This window comes from Centroberyx affinis, unplaced genomic scaffold (genome assembly GCF_046629955.1).
Source record: "Centroberyx affinis isolate AG114_WGS23_722 - 3 ecotype Tasmania unplaced genomic scaffold, CSIRO-AGI_Caff_v1 ptg001849l_1, whole genome shotgun sequence".
In the NCBI taxonomy this organism is placed as follows: domain Eukaryota; kingdom Metazoa; phylum Chordata; class Actinopteri; order Beryciformes; family Berycidae; genus Centroberyx; species Centroberyx affinis.
Window position 1 is genome coordinate 1 of NW_027280228.1, and position 20,586 is coordinate 20,586.

General features: G+C 43.6%; 1 protein-coding gene across 1 annotated transcript in view; it reads left to right on the forward strand.

The window, feature by feature from the left end:
- Positions 1–359: 359 nt before the first annotated feature.
- sgsm2 (small G protein signaling modulator 2) overlaps positions 360–20,586 on the forward strand; it is a 43,273-nt gene continuing 23,046 nt past the window's right edge. Inside the window, exons 1-11 of the mRNA XM_071529903.1 lie at positions 360–408; positions 1,882–2,050; positions 8,453–8,620; positions 10,333–10,400; positions 10,955–11,103; positions 12,078–12,212; positions 15,765–15,889; positions 16,465–16,532; positions 16,915–17,078; positions 19,344–19,476; positions 19,762–19,896. Coding sequence (XP_071386004.1) covers positions 360–408; positions 1,882–2,050; positions 8,453–8,620; positions 10,333–10,400; positions 10,955–11,103; positions 12,078–12,212; positions 15,765–15,889; positions 16,465–16,532; positions 16,915–17,078; positions 19,344–19,476; positions 19,762–19,896 — 1,363 coding nt within the window. The remainder of the gene's footprint in view (positions 409–1,881; positions 2,051–8,452; positions 8,621–10,332; positions 10,401–10,954; positions 11,104–12,077; positions 12,213–15,764; positions 15,890–16,464; positions 16,533–16,914; positions 17,079–19,343; positions 19,477–19,761; positions 19,897–20,586) is intronic.

Here is a 20,586-nt window from a genome sequence, read left to right on the forward strand (position 1 = left end):
AACTAACCCTTATTAAGCATTAACTAACTCTTATTAAGCATTAACTAATCCTTAAGCATTAACTAACCCTTATTAAGCATTAACTAACCCTTACCTTAGTGACCCTTATTGCAAAGTGTTACCTTATTTTGAAATATTTGTATGAATTATTTCTTTGTCTCAGTTCGCTATTCATATATTTCCTACTTTTTATTCTTACGGCTCCAACATGTCCCACTGATTGTTTATGTTTACCACCCAGCATTTTTCTCGCTGAATCCTCTCGCTGTTCCGCTGCCGCTGCCAACAAACCCCGCTTTCCCCACAGAGATCATGAAAGTTTCATATTATCTTATCTGCGTCGGTAATGACCAGACAACATGGCTGCCCGGGCCCTCGAGGGCCCACTCCGGGAGCAGCTGCTTACAGGTTATTGCCTCCAACCCTCTAAATATTTAAAGGTGCTGTAGCTGAGCAGGCGAACCGCACCTCGCTCCGGATAATCACATTTCAGGTGACTGCGTTGCTTCCGATCCAATAAGCAGTTTTAGTCTCCCTGAAGATCAAGAGATACAGAGGAAAGTGTTCACTAATAACATCTTCCCCCACACACACACACACACACACACACACACTACTGCTAAAGTCCATTAGCGGAACTCTCTGGGAAAGCCTGGAGGAGGAATGAAGAGAGGACAGATTTTCAAACATGAATGAATCCCAGCAACAGGTTGACACTTTCTATACTTCTCTGCGAACACGTATTTGCACATATATGCTCTAAATTCAAGTAATTGTTTTCTTCATACTCTCATGTCCCATCTCATTTGCATATATATTGTTTTTTTGGGGGGATTTTCTTTGTCTCGGCATGTACGGCCGCTGTAATCCATAGTTTTCTCATGCTTTTCTTTCATACGTGCTCTTTCTGTTGTTTATTAAATCCCCTTTTGCTGTATTCTTAATTATATTCTATTTTTCTTTGCTGTTTTATGGAAGCCCAGATGTGACATAAATAAACAAATAAATAAATGAATAGCAATTGACACATTGAGATTTCATTTTTATTTTTGTCCTAAATAATGCGACCACAATAAGGAAATTAAATTGCAAATGTGAACATTCGATTTCAGGGTGATTGCTTTGGAGTACATGGAAAACTAAATGTCAGTGGAGCTTTCATTTGAATTTTTGCTGTAATAATGCATTTTCCAACATGTAAATGAAAAATGAAAATTGGATTCTTTCATTTAAATAAAAATGTTGTCATACGTTATTATATGGAAAATGAAATTACAATAGGATGATTTCAATTGAATAATGACATATATCCATATCCAGATGGACTGTATCCCATTAGAACAGTGGTTCTCAACGTGGGGTCCGGGGACCACCAGGGGTCCTTGAGGGGGTTCCAGGGGGTCCCCAGCAAATTGATGAATCACTAAACTTCACCATTATTTCATTTGCACAATTTTATAATAATTTAACACAATTAGAGAATGTAGAAGAATGACTGTTTTGATCATAGTTTCTCTGTTATCTCTCTACCTACAATACAGATAGTCATGGACTTCTGGAAAAAAAATTAAAAACATTCTCAGATTTGGGTCCGAGAGACAAAATCTCATCAAACAGGGGGTCCGTGGCTCTAATGTGGACTACATTTGGGGATCCTTGATATAAAAAAGGTTGAGAATCACTGCATTAGAAGATACCAGTCATCTCACTGTTGAGCACAATGTGGATTTCTGTATATTAACTGTCTCTCTCTGTCTCTCTCTTTCTCCCCTCTTCATCTCTCAATGCCCTAACATCTCACATCTTCTCCTTATCCGTTTCCTCACGTCACGCTCTGATCCCTGACCCTCCGCCCCCCCCCCCCCCCCCCCCCTCCCGCAGCTGCCATCGAGGCCTGCCTGGGCCACCTGCTGAAGAGGCGGGCGGCGGGCTTCCTGCGCAGCGACAAGATCGCCGCCCTCTTCACCAAGATCGGCAAGGTCAACGACACGGCCAGCGAGGTCTGCCGCAAGGTGCAGGAGCAACTGCAGCAACAGGCGGAAATCACCAGGTGGGGTAATCGCCAACCCCCCCCCCCCCAACCCCACCCCCACTCCGACAAAACACATCCTGCACTGCGGCAAGAGTTTTATGTAAAAAAAAAAACCCCACCTGTCTTATCAGTCTGAATCGCAAAAGTAGGGCCGCGGTAGAGGAGAGCGTCCCATCCCCACTAATTGAGATGCTGTGTGTTCACTCTGTTTGCCCAAATGGAATTCTGGTGCAGCTTTAAAGTGAAAAGGGTCCCTATGTGGTATAATCCCACATCTGAGCCTTAACCTTTCAATAGTCAGCAACCCACCATTCATTTACATCTAGCTGCTTTTTCGCCTTTATTTGAACTGTTTACCAACCCAGCTGGTCTGTGATGCTTTATACCAAAAGATACCAAAGAGACAAAAAGATGTCGGTGAGTCCAGCTTTCTCTGCAGTGGTTTTCAAACTTTTTTTCAGGGGACCCATTTCTTCCTAAATGCTCATACTCTGGGACCCAAAGTGAAAGTAAAGGGGTAACATGAATATTATTCATACTAATAAATTATAGTAGGGTTCCCTACACACATTAACGTTTCTTAAATCCATACTGAATTTTTATGGCAGTATTACTGTGGTGCAATATATCAACTTTTACGAATGCTGTATGACACTGAAAATGTATTTTACTGTAAACTAGAGTTTGAAGAATATTCTTCTTTTAAAAGCAACACTTCAATTTATTTATAACTTTTAAAGTGCAAAACCCTAACAAAATAAAAAGAACCTGAACACAGATGCCTCCTGTAGCTTCTGCGAAAAATCCAAAAATATTTCATTAACACAAATACAATGCCAATTTTTGATCACATTTTGCTTTACAGGTCAACGTTTTGAATTACAGTTTGCATGACAACACTGCCTGAAAGTGTCTGCTTACTTCTAACATTAACAGTGCCTTGGTCGGCAGGATGGCAGAGCTACACGTTAACTTAAGGTGTCTCTCCTCTGGGAAATTATGTGACAAACTCCCAATGAGCACCCCCAAGTGAATGACAACAGTTGGTTCATATTTTTTATTGGTGACCCTTTGGCGACCCTTTCAAAGTCTCCCGCGCCCCATGGTAGGGTCGCGACCCAGACTTTGAAAAACACTGGTTTAGGAGACAGTTTGGATTTCGCTCTTAAGTTTCAATTTGTCCTTTCCTGTGTGGAGAAAATTACACACACTATCCATTCCCAACACTAGAATTTAATTTGGGCAATATCGGGAGAATCTGCCGCATCTTAATTAGCGGGGATGGGACACACAGATAAACATCTCGCATTGGGTACCTTTTAATTATGTAACAGAAGCATAAATAATAACAAATATACCACTAGAGACAGCTGTGGTTAATATGACATACATATTGTGCAATCTCAATTTTCCACCCATTTCCATGCACTTAGTTTTATTTCGTTTTATCAGCTTTATATCACTCATATTACACCGGATCAGTACCAAAAGCCCAAAGCTAAAGACACACTCCAACCACCAGCAGACTCAACCTCTGGCCAGGTGAGTGTTTACTAAAGCCCAGCATCTGTGTACACACTGCGATAAGCCCCCGGGGCCTGTTTCTGGGTGTGTGTGTGTGTGTATACTTGTGTGTGTGCGTTTGCATATGTATGTCTGTGGGTAGAGAGTGCACACGGCATGATAAACTGCTTTGTCTGCAGGCACTTAGGCGCTAGGCGAGCTGTTTGCGAGCCCATTAATTGTCCATTAGCCTAAGCCACATGGCTACCGCAGGCCTGGAGAAGACAGGGACACACACACACACACACACACACACAGATCTACATATTCACGCTAAAACATGGATGGATTATGCGATGTGGATCAGCTCAGTTAAACGTGTTTGTCTTCATATCAGCCGCTGTCACGTCTCATTGGCCTTTATTTCCCCTGACAGACTTGCACGGAACATTAAAACCGATTATTGTTTATGGATCTGCTTTATGCTTCAAGTCCCCGCCCCCTCACCAGAATGCATGCATGCATTCATAACACACACACACACACACACACACACACACACACACTGTACGCAGACGCACCTACACACACACACACGCATGCAGGCGTGCCGTCCCCCTCCCCCCCCCTCGTCGTTACCCCCACCTCAGAGCGCCGTCGCTCATTTACTCCGGTTGCCACGGCGACGCGGTTGCGCCACTGGCGGCGAGAGAGGTGGAGAGCACGGATGGGAAACGACAGAGAGAGAGAGAGAGAGAGAGAGAGAGAATATCAGCAGATATATTGAGTTTCAGCAGTAAAGTGAATGGTAATCACAGTGTAAAAAGCACCAGGGTTTACATAGGAGGAGACATGACCCTAACTAGCATGCATCAGCTCTCTTTCTCATTGTGTGTGTGTGTGTGTGTGTGTGTGTGTGTGTGTGTGTGTGTGTGTGCTCGCTCACTGCTAGGGGAAGGTCTATTTAAAAGGTTGCTGAGGGTTAAATTAGGTTATCTGTTTGTCAAAGGCTGCAGGTGGACATCCTGCCATCCCCCGTCTGTCTCTAATCTGTTCCTTTTTAACCTTCCTTATCTAACTCCTTTTTTAATCTATTTTTGTTATCTCTCCCCTCTCTCTCTCTCTCTCTCTCTCTCTCTCTCTCTCTCTCTCTCTCTCACGCACACACACACACAGACACACCTCAGAGCCTCCAGTGCCAGCGTGATCTCTTAGTAGCAACCATCTCGTTTTTTTTTTGTCCTCTTTCTCTCCCTCTCCTCGTATTCGCGACAGTCTCGGTAAAGAGCGAGGAGACCTGAACTGACATGGTGAATGTAAATGACTGGGATGAATCCTTTTTTTTTTTTTTTTATTATTTCTCATTTTTCCATCTCCTATAGTCACACACAATTTGCCCTTCACACAGACTGTCACCCACATCCTCACACAGTATCCCCAAAATAGTATCTTTACATGTGCAGAACACACACAGTTAACACACACAACGCGAAAACACGAGATCAGACGCCCTGAAACCGAAACTCCGATAACGCAAATAAATCACCGTGGCATATTCCTCCTCGTATTCATATTCATTTCTCGGCTCGGGATGCAATCTTGTCATAATCGATGCCGCACCATCCAGTCAGCCGCATGTTGACATTTGTTGACATTTTGAATTTGTAAAGACCAATGACAGAGCTCCGCTTGGAGGAGGCAGGGCAACATGCTGTGGGGAAGGATGCTGCCATAGAAGTGATTTGCACATGTGATAAATAGCTTCAATAATTGCAAATAGATTATAGATATATATTTATGTGGACAGGATGCTTAGGGACGATGCATCATCATAGCGAGCATAATGAATAGCTAATTCCCTGAGATTTTTTTTACTTTATGAAACTTAAAGATATAATATTCACAGTTTTCCATCTATACAAATCCAAAATATTAACCCTTTGAAGCAGCAATAACCAATAGTGGCCCTAGAGGATGCTTCTTAATATGGCAAATCTCACACATTTTTTAAGTCCCCAAAAATCATTCTCATCTTGGGGAATTTCATTCATTTCAATGCGTTCATTCATCTACAGCCCTGCAGCTTTAATGTCCCCGTATCGCATGTCATAGCAGGCCTGTCATGTGCTCCAGGTGTCATGTGCTCACGCTTGGAAATGTTCACACAGCAGCCAGATGGTAGTGGAGCACCGCCACCTCATGTCTGTAGTCTGCATGGGTTCAAGTCCTCAAAAAGCTTCTCAAAAACCTTTGAATTCCTTCAGCATGTTCCTCAGAATCATTGGAGGCTCTGAGGAGCCACTGGAGAACTGGCAGTGAACGAATAATTCTTAAATATAGAAAGACAGAATAGAAAAAGAGAGACACCTGAAAAGGATTGTTGTGGTGCAGGATGATGACCAATGATTTTTTTTTGTCAGTGTATATAAAATAGAGCAGTGATTCTCAACCTTTTTCATATCAAGGACCCCTAATTTAGTCCACATTCGATGAGATTTTGACTCTCAAACCCAAATCTGAGAATATTTTGATTGTTAGATATGATTTTGTCCAGAATCCCATGACTATCAATTGTAGGTAGAGAGATAACAGAGAAACTATGATCAAAACAGTCATTCTTCTACGTTCTCTAATTGTGTTCACTTCTTGTAAATGAAATAATGCTGAAGTTTAACAATTCATCACTTTGCTGGGGACCCTCTGGAACCTCCTCAAGGACCCCTGGTGGTCCCCGGACCCCACGTTGAGAACCACTAGAGGCAAACCATACTGGACCATTATTTTTGCATGAATTGCGTGGACCTTTTGGGTGCTGAACACACAGTGGTCTGTATTGCTTCCTATGATTTAAATCTATAGGAATCAATTGATTCGAACAACACACACAATTACAGTCGGACTTACGGTGGCATGGTCAAGAAAGCCAATTCCAAGCTGCATTTCCTGAGGAGGTTAAGGAGGTCTGGTCTGGTGTTACCACCTCAGACAGTATATACTGGATATGTCCGCATGGAAATCTAACAGAGGCTATGTCTAAACAGATAGAACACGTCCAAAAACGCGCCTGCCGGATCATTATTAGCAGGACATATTCCAGTTATCAGGACGCACTCCAAACCCTTCCACTACCCACTCTCCAAGACAGAAGAACTACACTGTGTAGGCACTTTGCACAGAGCCTTCTGTACTCCTCCTTCAGGACCTGGCTCCCCCCCCCCACCAGAGCCCAAATATCCAACCGACAGACCAGACAAAGCACACAATTACTTATTCCCAAGAGACGCGCACTGAAAGATACAGGAAGTCACCCATCCCCTTTTTAACAAGACTCTTAAATGAAAAACTATAAAATAAGGTTCAATTACCATGCTTTTATTTTGACGCGTGCATTGTAAATGCTCATGCATTTCAGTTTTCTGGATGTAAAACTGACAATGATGTTCATGTTAACTATAATTTATACATTATTTAATAGTTTATAAAGATGACTATTAATTAATATCTTAGTTAACATGAAAACCATTGGTAAATGATTACCTTAGACACATTAGTTAACTGTTAATTAAGGGTTAGTTAATGCTTATTCAGCATTAACTAACCCTTAATTAATGTACTCTTATTGCAAAGTGTTATCGGAATAACTGAAGCAAATGGCAATGAATCCTGTTTTTACTTGACAGACAGTACAATACACCGGACCAGCTTACAGTGGGGTGGGGGGTGGCGGGGTGGAGGGGAAGTTAGGGGTTCATGGGTTTCCTCAGTGCTGAGTTAAGGGGGGTATTGGTACCCACTGCAGCAGATAATAGCAGGGTTTATTTGGAACAGGTCGTCCCTCTCTTTCTTTTCCCCTCTGCTTTCTTCTCTCTCTGACGTCATCCTGATGCCCCTCTGGAGTTCCTGCTGTCACTGCACACACACACTCACACACACATTCACACATACACACACATACCAAACCTTCTTGAAGAGGGTGGGGGATTGCGAACATCGTGACTGGTGGTAGCTGATCCCCCCCCCCTCCACGTGCACACACACACACACACACACACACACAAACACAGCCTAGTTGAAAAGGCTGGAGGATTGTGAGCATCGTGACTGTGGCAGCCCCCCTTCACACACACACTCTCTCATTTGGTTGTTGAAGTGGGGGTTTGTGAGTGGTTTGTCTGATCGCTGCAGAAGTGCCAGAGATGGAACTCAGTCTGGGATGAAAGCGCTCTTCTCTTAGAGAGACTGAACAGTGTACCATCAACATGCTGGACGGACACAGTATCGATTTGTTACAAACTGATTGGTGATCAGCTGTTATCCCACTACTATAATTGGAAAGCGGTTTGTGTGTTTGTGTGTTTGTGTGTCCCACCGTGGAGGAGAGGAGAGGAGAGGAGAGGAGAGGAGACAAGGAGAGAGGAGAGGAGACAAGGAGAGAGGAGAGGAGACAAGGAGAAGAGAGGAGAGGAGGCAAGGAGAGGGGAGAGCAGAGGAGGAAAGGAGAGGAGAGGAGGAGAGGAGACAAGGAGAGGAGAAGAGGAGAGGAGGATAGGGGGAGAGGAGACAAGGAGAGGAGAGGAGACAAGGAGAGGAGACAAGGACAGGAGAGGGGAGAGGAGAGGAGACAAGGAGAAGAGAGAGGAGACAAGGAGAGGAGAGGAGGAGAGAGGAGCGGAGACAAGGAGAGGAGAGGAGACAAGGAGAGGAGGAGAGGAGAGGAGGAGACAAGGAGAGGAGGAGTGGAGGAGAGGAGAGAGGAGAGGAAAGGAGACAAGGAGAGGAGAGGAGGAGGTTATAAATTCTAGTATGTTATAATTAGTGATCAGTCTCAGTCTATGTATACACTAAACTCTCCACATTCTTTGAACATTCTGGGTTTTTTTTTTACGACCCTCTCCCCTCTTATTCTGCCCCTTCCAGGAGAACCCAGAGCGTGGGTCACGAGCCGCTGAGGAGGCAGGGCTCCTCCACCACCAGCCGCCCCCCGCAGCCCCTCTCCGCCCAGGCCATCAAGCACATCTGGGTCCGCACCGCCCTCTTCGAGAAAGTTCTGGACAAGATAGTGCAGTACATCGTGGACAACTCCAAGTGAGTCGTCCGTCTCGCTCTCGCGGTCGTGATCCTTCGCCGATGGCCGCTGGTGAACGATGACTCACTTCAAGCCAGTTAAAGCTTTGATGTAGCTGAGTGATGATGAGCAGTCCCTTGAATTACCTCTATTCATTTGCTCTACTCTTCTCTACTCCCTCTTGATTGCTTTGTTCTGTGCGTTGTCTGGCTAGATACAATGGCGCGATGCCACTTGAGTTTCCAATAGCCCCTAATATCAGAGATGAAAGCCTGAAACGTGATATGCCAGTCGTAAGTGCAGTGATGGGTTTTGGATTAAGACCTAGTGTTAGTCATCTGGATCACACTTTTTATTGGAGTGAAAGGAAAAAAAATCCACCCAAAAAATATTCAACAATGTAAAAAATAACAGCTATTGGTGATGTACCCTGCATTTCTGGGCCCATTTTGTTTTGTATGGTGTATTGTTCTCAGGGTTAGGGCTAGGGATGGGGGTTCTGTGATTGCAGAAATTTTTCAGCTAAAACATCAACAGTAAACGTCAGGTTTTGGTGTCAGTCCCTCAGAACCAAAGAGCGAGGGCTTCTTTCTAGAGCGGCCATTTTGTGCCAATGTACGGTGGCCGAGACGTGCCGAACGAACCGCATATCCAAGACGCTTTGCAAATTCGAAAAACACAAGCGCATTAATATTTGTGTTGTGGCTTTCGTCTCGGCCACCGTACCAACGTCATACAGGGAGGAATCCACCATAGAAGAGGCAGAGAGACCGATTTGTCTCTGCCTTCTCGCATTGATGGAAAACACAAATGCAAAAGCCACAACACAAATGCAAAAGCCCCAACATAGCAATGGAAGTGAGCAACAATGGCTGTTGACAATGAAACGGGCCGACTATTATTGCCGGCGGACTATTATTGCCTGTGGAAAAGGAAAGTTCTTGCCCGTTTGAGAAGTAAGTGAAACGTTGTTCGCTAGCTAACTATGATTACTATCCCTAACTAACCCTAATAGTCGGCCCGTTTCATTGTCAACATCCGTTGTTGCTCACTTCCGTTGTTATGTTGCGGCTTTTGCATTTGTGTTGTGGCTTTTGCATTTGTGTTTTCCGAATTTGCAAAGCATTTTGGATATGCAGTTTGTTCGACACCTCTCGGCCACCGTACCAACGTCATACAGGGAGGAATCCACCATAGGAGAGGCAGAGAGACCGATTTCTCCACAGTAGCCTCAATAGACCAGAATGCAATGCAGCCACAAGACATGAGCCATGTTTGGCATGGGATGCTACTCACGCTATACACACTACATACAACATGTAGCATGTTTAGCATGGTAGTATCCCATTCCGAATGCGGCCATGTTGGATTTTGAGTAAGGGGCGTAGTCATGATCATAGACATGTATAATCCGCAGCTGAATGATCTCACCTTTAAGCTATTTATATGCCCCTACACCCACCTTTGAGTGAAAGCAACAAGTTCACACCCCTTCTCTTGTGAAAAGGCACTCTGGGAAACGTAGGAAAACACGGTGAGGCAGGTTCAAGGAGTAGAAAAGTAGTAGAAGTAGAAAATTACAACACTTCATCACAAAATAACTCCTGGAAAGTATTGAACGTCACAGATTGATGATATGTATGTGCAGAAGGATCTGAGGATGGATTTTTCCTTTACTCCTCCCTTGGGGCTTTCTCATTGCGTCTGTCTTTCTGTGTGTTTATCAATGCAGTAAATACTATGAGAGGGAAGCCCTGATGCACGACCCAGTCTTCGGGCCCATCTTGGCTGCCCTACTGGGTGAGTACATTACACATTACATTTACATTTTAGAGCACATTACAGTAACTGCAATAATAGAATGAGCTTAAACTCCTAAATTGCCAAAAGTACAAGCAGTCAATAGCAAAGAGTGACAACAGCAGCATCCAGACATAGAAGCCGCAAATATTCCTGTGTTCATAGAATATTGATGTATAATAAAGTGGTAGAATTAAGGCAGAAAATGCTTTTGTTTTTCATTGTTACCTCCTTGATGAAAGACAGCAGCAATGTTTCAGAAGATTTTCATTTGGGATTTCTTTCCCTGATGTGGAACAATTACGTTTCTGTAATTTATTCATCATACACCTGCTCTTCAAATTTACTGAGTACTTATTAAATATTGAATATTGTCTTAATAAAGATACATCATCAAAGTAATAATTCATCTGTACTTTTTGAAATAAGTGAATGACATTTGAGGTAAGTGATTTTTTCCAAAATGGATATAAGTTTTGGAATTACACTCGTCACCCCGTCTCCTCCTTACTACCTGTGTGTCGGTGTGTGTTGGTGTGTGTGTCTATCTCCAGTGGGGCCCTGTGCTCTGGAGTACACCAAGCTGAAGACTTCGGATCATTTCTGGACCGACCCCTCGGCCAACGAGTTGGTCCAGCGCCACCGCATCCACGGGGCCCACCGGGGCCTGGACGCCTCGCCCAGCCGCCGGCCCGCTCTGGGGGTGAGGCTGGAGGGTGGAGGGTGTTTTCAGGAGGTGTTGATGTGTGATGGAGGGGAGGTGAGGGGGTGGGGAGTTAGTGTGTTAGGGAATTTAAGTTCTTGATTGTCTGCCATCAAGGCCCAAGAGTCAACCAAACACTACACCACTCTGGTTGAAAGGGTGTTAATTAGTGAAATCGGCTGCTGTAGTGTTTGGTTGGAATGAAAACTGGACCAAAATGTCCTTGTTACAGAGTCATTGCATTCTATGTAAATCATCATAATTTGGGCACCAGGGTATATAAGATTTAGCTAGTTACTTACAATAAATCTGAAAATACTAGACGTATATTGTGCTTGGCTATTATATGGGTGGACTTCTAATTTATTTTATATTAACCAAAATCACCAGAAACAGTCTATTTGAATTTAATGGTAACACTTTACAATAAGGCTCACTAAGTTAAGGGTTAGTTAACTAACCCTTAATTAACAGTTAACTAATGTGTAATTTACTAATGGTGTTCATGTTAACTAAGGTATTAATTTATATATTATTTAATAGTTTATAAAGATGACTATTAAATAATGTATAAATTAGTACCTTAGCTAACATGAACACCATTAGTAAATGATTACCAGACACATTAGTTAACTGTTAATTAAGGGTTAGTTAATGCTTATTAAGCATCCCTTAACTTAGTGACCCTTATTGTAAAGTGTTACCAATTTAAACATTTCTTTGGATTTACATGTAGGCTATATGCTAAATAATTTTATTGGTATGCACTAAAAACAATGTATTGTTGTAGCTCTTTCCATTTTTCCCATTCACAAAATGGATGTATGAGCCATCAGGAATTGGATCTAGGCCAATTTTGCCCCTGGACGCTGTCTGGTTACTGCCATCAGACTCAGTCAACTGACTTTAAATGAGTATTACTGGCTCCTGTTCTAGGATTCATTCACAATTCCAATTTTGTCTTTGGTGTCTAGATCCGCAAGAGGCAGTCCAGTGGGAGCATGTCGGAGGACAGGTTTGCTGCGTCAGCCAGGGAGTACGTGGAGTCTCTTCACCAGAACTCCCGGACACACCTTCTCTACGGCAAAAACAACGTCCTGGTGCAACCGGTAGGACTGCACATTCTCACATTCCGATCAGCTTTTATAGAGTTGTACTCTTTTTGTCTGACCAGTACATACACAGGGATCTACTGCAACTGAACAGTGGGTATGACGTCGGATTTCTGCGATAATACCTGCAACACCTACGCTTGGCATATGTGTTTATGCATTAGAGGATATTTGATAATATGATCTACGCAGTAATGTCTGCACGTTCCACAACTGCCTTGGAAAAATAACTCAATACACAAATTGTCAAATACACATGAGAATGGGTCACAGAGCTTGCCAAGACCACAAAGGAAACTTTCTGATGGTGTGGGGTGTGAGCATCGGCTCTGAGCTTCAACCAACAGCTGGCACACCTGTAGAATACTGGCGCTAATGACTATGTGCTTTTATTCTGCAGTGAGACTGGAGCCTAGAGAGACATGCCAGGGAATAAAAAGTGAAATCCAAGAAGGTTTTACTGTCAGATAAGTTCAGTTGGTGGCCCAGCTGTGCGCTGTTTTTTGTGTGCCTAATTAAAGGTGAAATGTGTAATATTTATGCTTTACTGAAGCATAATATGACTAGTAGCAGGAGTTGCTGAATGGTGGGTTAAACAAAGTGAGCCACGGCGCATGGGGGTCATCCCTATATGTTCCCTCAGCCCTATGTTCCCTCATGAATTTTTTTCCCCAGCCAAATTAGGCCCTATGTTCCCTCAGCCTCATGTTCCCTCCGCATCAGAGGGTTAGGGTTAGGAGGTGAAAGGGAGGAGGGAACATAGGGCTGAGGGAACATGGGGTTGAGGCAACATAGGGCTGAGGGAACATAGGGCTGATGGAACATAGGGCTGAGGGAACATAGGGTTGAGGGAACATAGGGTTGAGGGAACATGGGGTTGAGGGAACATGGGGCTGAGGGAACATAGGGCTGAGGGAACATAGGGCTGAGGGAACATAGATAATTCTGCATTCAAAAACACAGAAGCGGGCCAAGGTTTCTGTTGTTGTTTGAAGGTTCTCCTACCACAGTGTTGTACCCCCCCACCCTCAAAAGACCTGGCTCACACTCACAGTCGTCTGCAAGCTAACATTATGCAGCTATCTTGACTAGTTAGCCTTTTAGCTAACCAATAGCAACAATAAGTGGCTCATAAATAACAGTTCCGCCATTACTGAATATGTTAGCTAACCTCGCTAAAAAAGTCTCCTAAACGTTTTCTAATTATATTATTATATTACTAGTTATTGTGTTCAACGTTAGCCCTTGCTAGGGCTAACTCGGAGAGCCGTAGCCATTCTCCGCGAGAGAACGTCAGGCCAAAGTCTGTTAAAACATCTGTCAAAACATGTGTTTCTGTCTTGCGTATCGGCAGTGGAGGTTTACAGCGGAACAGCCAAGTCTTGACTTGTTGCAATGACATCGCTGAACGATAGAGGTCAGCATTGGACCAGAAATTACACATAGACCCTTTAAAGGAAGAACTGCAATACCGTGTCTGGAGCCATCTTCACAAATATGTTCTAATTTGATCAGGATATTACCTAAGCAAGTGCAAACAATATGAAAGCAAAATTCAGCAGTATACTCATTATGTTTATTTAAACCCAATGTAGAACCATTTTTGTGTTGTCTCTGTTTGATCCCTGTGGTTGCTCAGTGAACCACTCTTTAGTATATTTGACAATTGTGTTATTGAGTCTGGGTTTAGGCTGTTTTTCACGGCTGGCATTTATACATGCAGACACAGTGGTGGAAGAAGTACTGAGATCTTTTACTTAAGTAAAAGTAGCAATACAACAATGTAAAGATACTCCATTAGTCCTGCATTCAAAATCTTACTTAAGTAAAAGTACATAAGTATTGGCAGCAAAGTGTACTTAGAGTATCAAAGTAAATGTACTCATTATGCAAACTGTCCCCATTTAGAGAGTTATATTTTTCATAAATTATTGGAATATTAATACTGATTTATTGACATACATGTACATGTAAGCAGCATTTTAAAGTTGTCAACGTGAAGCTAATCTTAATTTAGCTATACTTTTGGGTAATCTAATCTATAACAATGCTATTTTATAGTTATTTTATAAAGATGATCAAATGTTTTAAATATAAAATATTGATCTGAAAAGTAACTAGTAACTATAGCTGTGAAATAAATGTAATGGAGTAAAAAGTACAAAAAGTACAAAGTACCTCAAAATTGCACTTAAGTACAGTACTTGAGTAAATGTACTTAGTTACTTTCCACCACTGTGCAGACATCAGATGTTTCCAGGGAGATAACTATCAAAGCAGTGTTATCCTCTAGCGGGTAAACACATGAACATGTAAAAAAGAAATGTAGTGTTGCATAGGTGCTCTGCATTGCACTCTCATTACACTACACTTAAATCAAAGACATTCCGTCAGCACTACAGCTCTGCTACATGTCTCTAACTCCTGGGTCTCCATTGTAAGTCTATGTAAATTTTGGAGGTGTTGCTGTTGAAGATACTGTTTCTCTAGGATAATGGCCGAAATCCTTCATACAGTGGGAACTATAGAAATACACACACACATACACACACACACACACCGGCAGCACCCACTGAACTCATACAAATATACTGCACATAATGAACATTTGCATCTATTATTGAGGCGCACACACACACACACACACACACACACGCGCGCATGCACACACAGTACAGTATTTTATATTTATGTTCTTTCAAGTCAAAGCTTTCTTTCTCTCGGCTACAAAGTACAGTACAGCGGTTTGCCAAGTTGTTTCAGCATGTTTGGCCCTGGGAATGTATAACGAGCACATATTGCCTCCCACAGTGCTGAACCTTTGACAGGACTATGCTAAGACACGTAGGTGTTGGCAAACCACACACACACACACACACACACACACATCCAAACACATTCACTATGGGCCGTGCAGCCTTCATGGTAGAAATGCTACTGTATATGCTTCGTACCACAGCCCAACCCTGCTCTTCACCTCTTCTCCTCAACTTCTTTTATTATATAATACACAGTGGAAGATATGCATGTGCAGCACCACTGCATACATGTACACATTATATTATTCTAACCAACCAAGCAACAAACTCAGCCTGTGTTAATAGGATGTAGATATGGTACATTTAACTGTAAATTGTGCAGTAGTTATTGGGGTAAAAAGAGCAGATAGAGGAGTGCAGCTTGGAGGAATAAAGTGGGTGTGTGTATGTATTTGTGTGTGTTTTCTAGTAGCTTTGTCTATCTATCTATCTATCTATCTATCTATCTTGCTTAAACTGTTCAGTAAGTTTCTGACACACACTCCCCTAAATTCCAAATGCATAATTTAATAGTTTTCTCATTCCATTCTGCCCTCTCTATCATCCATCCTCTGTCCATCTATATATATCTCCATCTCCTCCATCTCCTCTGTCGCCTGCATTTATCAATCTCTCTATTTTCTCTTCTCCGTAACCACAACGCCTTCCATCTTCTCCTCCCACATTATGTCTTCTTCCCCATCCCGTTAACCACCACCTCCTCCTCCTGCTCCTCCTGCTCTCCCGGCAGAAGAAGGACATGGAGGTGTTGCGGGGCTACCTGTCGCTCCACCAGGCCGGAGAGAACCTCACCCTGAAGTGGACGCCCAACCAGCTCATCAACGGCACACTGGGAGACTGCGATCTGGAGAAGAGGTAGCCACGACACCCCCCCGATATACATCTAGAAATAGCCTAATGTGGAAAGATTATGACTGCTGACAGTTTGAATTGGCCAACTCATCTCATCTGGGAATGGTGATACTCCAAGGAGCGGAACTGGCTATCGAGCGGACGTGGCTATCGCTGCTCATGCTACCTACTCAGTTCTTCTTCTGCTTATTCCAAACAAACCGGAAATGTAAAACGCATCACTTCCTGTGTGCAGATTTCCCGCCAAATCCAACCTGGTGGCTCACAATGTAAAATGCAGTGTAGAGGCCGGTAGAGGCTGTCAATCTTCTCAGTATTGGTCTTGTTCATTTACGGTAATTCTACTTATATCTCAAAATGAATGTGGTAATGATTTATTGATGTTAAGACTTTTGAATTGAAACCTTCTTCAGCTTTGTGGCTCCTCAGCATCGCCAGATTCCTCCTATCTTTTTCTTGAGATAGACTGCCAAACCCCACGGAACGACCAAGATGCTTCCTCCGCCTTGGTGCCTTGTCTTTACCTTTCATATTCTACCTTGTCTGACTGCACTCCCCCACTTTTCCCTCTCTGTTAGCATCTACTGGGACTATGCATTGACTGTGCCTTTGCGCCAGATAGTCTGCATCCACTGTCACCAACGATGTGAGTATATTACCTCTGTACCTCCCACAGCACCTCCAAGGTTGACTCATATCAACACACAGTCATGTTACACAGCACCCATCACCTCATATTAAGTGGATGGCTTTACATTTAGCCAATAACACACACAGTGCCTTTTGTCATGAAGCTAATGATTGTCAATGAAAGGCTTGTGTTTAATAAGCTGGTGCCACATCAAGCTATTGATTGGTTGGCTTTATAAACTGTGAATTTCCTGTTAATGGGAAGCATAGGTCACACCACTATTTGATGCGTCATTTATCTCACTGACCCCTTCTTCAACTTTCTCTCTCTTCCCCTCTGTCCCAGTTGAAACTAATGAGCCATTCTACCATGCTTTTCTTTTCTTTCTTTTCTCTAGCGGACTGTGGTGGCACGCTGGTTCTGGTCAGTCAGGATGGGATCCAGAGGCCGCCCCTCCATTTCCCCCCCGGCGGTCATCTCCTGGCCTTCCTGTCCTGTCTGGAGACCGGCCTCCTGCCGCGGGGTCAACTCGAACCCCCCCTCTGGTCCCAGAAAGGCAAGGTCCGTCACCCTGTTAAGGCTGGATTTATACCTAAACGCCGGCTTCTGCTATCGGTCATACTCTGGTTAAGGTCTTAATCAGGTTAAGATGTTTACATGAACCTTTGATACCCTGCGATTGAGTCTCCAGCCGCCATGAATAAACCGGTTAACAGAATATTCCCCCTCCCTCTTTGACTGAGCAATAGTGGCTTAGTTCTAATACAGGGGAAACAAAGGATGATCCCAGAGGTCATCTGGGTGATTTGTTGGATTGGATTGGATTGGATTTATTTGAAAGTTAAAATAAATACATACACATTTCGCTCCAGATGAAGCCCAGCACATACATTTAAATAACAATCGAGGATGAAAACACAGTAAAGTCAACAACTTAATTCCACTGTGGTCCTCTTATGAACACTACATAAACAATGCATACATTACATAACAATGCATATATTAGATAGAAAAAAAAACACCTGTGTACAAATGCAGATTATCGCACCAGTTTTTCCAAAAAATATTTTTTTACTGACGATTTGAACTGTTGTTTTGATTCTGAGGTTTTTATTGACGCTGGTAGACCATTCCCAGTGACAGCTCCAGAGTAAGCATAAGTGCTTTTTCCTATCAGTGTCCTTAAACTATGGGTTATCACATCAGTGTCACTGGCTCTGGTCCTATAATTATGGGAGTCACTGACTCGTGTGAAGTAGCCTCTAAAATAATTGGACGCAGTGTCAAAAATGACACTGTGAACCAGACTCAACTTCAACATGGCCACTCTATCCTCTACAGTGAGCCATCCAAGCTCTTTAAAATGTTGGGCCGTCAACAGGTTGACATCAAAATGTTGCATAACCCTGTTGCGCAGTTGGTGAAATCCACAAGTGAAAGAAGTAAGATGTTTCCATGCTACAGTAACCTGTTGAATATATGAGTAAGCCAGTTTCTCATAATCAGAGTATGAGCTCACCCCGGTTGTTCTAACCCAGGTTAACCCCAAACCAGGTTGCTTCAGCATTACCAGGTTGACAAATGGCAATCTCCATGTATGTAAAAAGGTCAAAACTCCAGCAACACTTGTAGTATATAGAACAACTTTAATAAACAATAAAGTTGTTCTATATACTACAAGTGTTGCTGGAGTTTTGACCTTTTTAGACATTTTTGCCTTCTCCATGCACCTTGGAAGTGGGTGAAGTTGTGCCAGAAACCCCTACTCTGAATCTCCATGTATAGAAACATAGCATGTCATCCTCCACCAGTGATGCAGTCAGCTGGCCAATCAGTTATACAAGTTATACAAATGTGAAAAAGGTCAAAGTCTCATTGCAAATACATCTTGTAGCCATTTGCATTGTCTGCTAGTTTGTTCTTTTGGGCATTTGTGGCACCCCATATTGGTAGTGCAGCTTTAACGTTTGGTTCAGTGACTGTTACATGATGTTATACCATGGTCTGGGTGAATACTCGATTCTGATTGGCTGCACGGTGTCCATTAATTACTGATAATGGACGCCTACTAAGTAGTTCCAGTGAAACTATCTGTTCACCGTTCTAAATTAATGCGCTGGCTACGTAGTATCAGCCTGTATCCAAAATGAGTAACCATAGCAACAGGGACGCAGTCAAAGCCTCTGTTTACAATTTGTATGTTCGTGAAAATCTTGATATTGATTTGGGGACAATGACATGGCTGGATAGCTAGCTAGTCTTGTTGTTAAACATACTGTCAAATTATATTTACTTGCGTATGGTTTGTCAACCGTACGCAATGTTATTGACTTTGAATGTTGCTAGCATAACATTAGCTTTCTGGCTCATAGCTGAGCCAAAGGGTTCTATGAGCTGAGCAGACTAGAAATATCTCCTGCTGCCAAGTCGTATCTAAGGTTCGTCCTATTTGCTGGAGTAGTGAACAACGTTTCCATTGCATAAGAACCTTATGGGATGGTAATGATTGTTCCAGGTGTTAGTCAAACCCTCAGGTGTTACCAGGGAAACTGAGTTATGGCTTGTGATTACAAAACGCATGAAAATATAAATTAATGGTTTTAAGTTTTTTTTCTTTGGCAAGTTACCATGGTGTAAGTGGGATAATGTCCTTCAAGGTGTCCATAATCAGGAATTAATGGACTCCGCGGAGGCAACTGTTTCTGGCCTCCCCGTCGTCCATTAATTCCTGATAATCGACACCTCGTCGGGCATTATCCGTTACATATATGGTATAAATGGCTATATGTGAGCACTTCCATGCATCTGTGTATGTGTGTCCTGCAGGGAAAGGTCTTCCCCAAACTGAGGAAGAGGAACAGTACGGCCAGGCTGGTGGACCAGGACCGGAACGGGGAGGAACAGACGGCGGCCGACTACGTGTTCCGCATCGTCTACCCCGGACACCGGCAAGACGCCAGTAAGGAAATCCCCCACACACCCGCACACTGGTTTTTAGTCTCAAAAGCATTAAGAGTTCAAAGTCATCTCTCTGTACTGAAATGCATGCGGCGTATGAATACTCAGTATGTTTGCATTCTGTATTCCCCCTGATGTCTTTTACACATTTTGGGGGGGGTGCAAGTTTCATGCCCCCCCCCCGCCACCCTCTTCCCCCTTCCAAAAAGGCCCCCGCAGGGAGGCGCTCTGTTCTAACCGTGTTCTCTGTTGTTCCCCCCCCCCGCCCCCCAACCGACGCAAGCAGTCACTATAAACTACCACCACACCACGGGCAGCCGCGCACCTTCGCTGGACGACGACGAGGAAGAGGAAGATAGGCTCCACGCTATGATCTCAATGATCTGCTCGCGGAACCTCACAGACCCTAATGTCATGAAAGGTTTTTATCACCTTAACACACCCCCCACCCCCCTCCCCGAGACCTCACCCCTGGCTTCAGACGTCCCTCCCCCCCCCCCACCGCCTGCCCCATCACGCCCCGTCAGCCCCCTCCCCCGCCCCCCCCCCCCCCCACCTCCCAGCCTCTTCTTACCTGTGTGTCTGCTGCCTCGAGGCCTATTAGCCCAACAGTGTGGAGCAGGCTGAGGGTCGGCTATGTATGACAGTGGGATATGGGGGAAGTTCAGGTGGATCGAAGCAACAACTGCTTTATCTGACGCTTTATCTGATTGGATGACATGATTTTGTTGACACAAAGTTGCTACACGTAGCATTTTCAGCTATCAACCCATTACCGCATTCATTATGAGACATTAGTATAATTACCGTGAATAAATGAGACCAGCACCGGCCTCTACGCTGCAGTTTACATTGCGTACCACACACGTCAGGTTTGGCGGGAAAATCTGCTGGATTGCTTTACGGCACGAAACAGGAAGAGGGCGCCGTTCTTCCCAGAGCAAACAGAGCTTTCAGAGGTTCTCGCAAAGGCCAAAGAAGTGAAAGGCAGATGGAAAAATCACTTCCAACAAGTTTATCCTCTTCAGGGAAGGGGGAGGGGGAACAAGAAGCAACAGGGTTTATGGGAAATGTGGTCTCATTTGTTTATGGTGATGAATCTACGGTAACA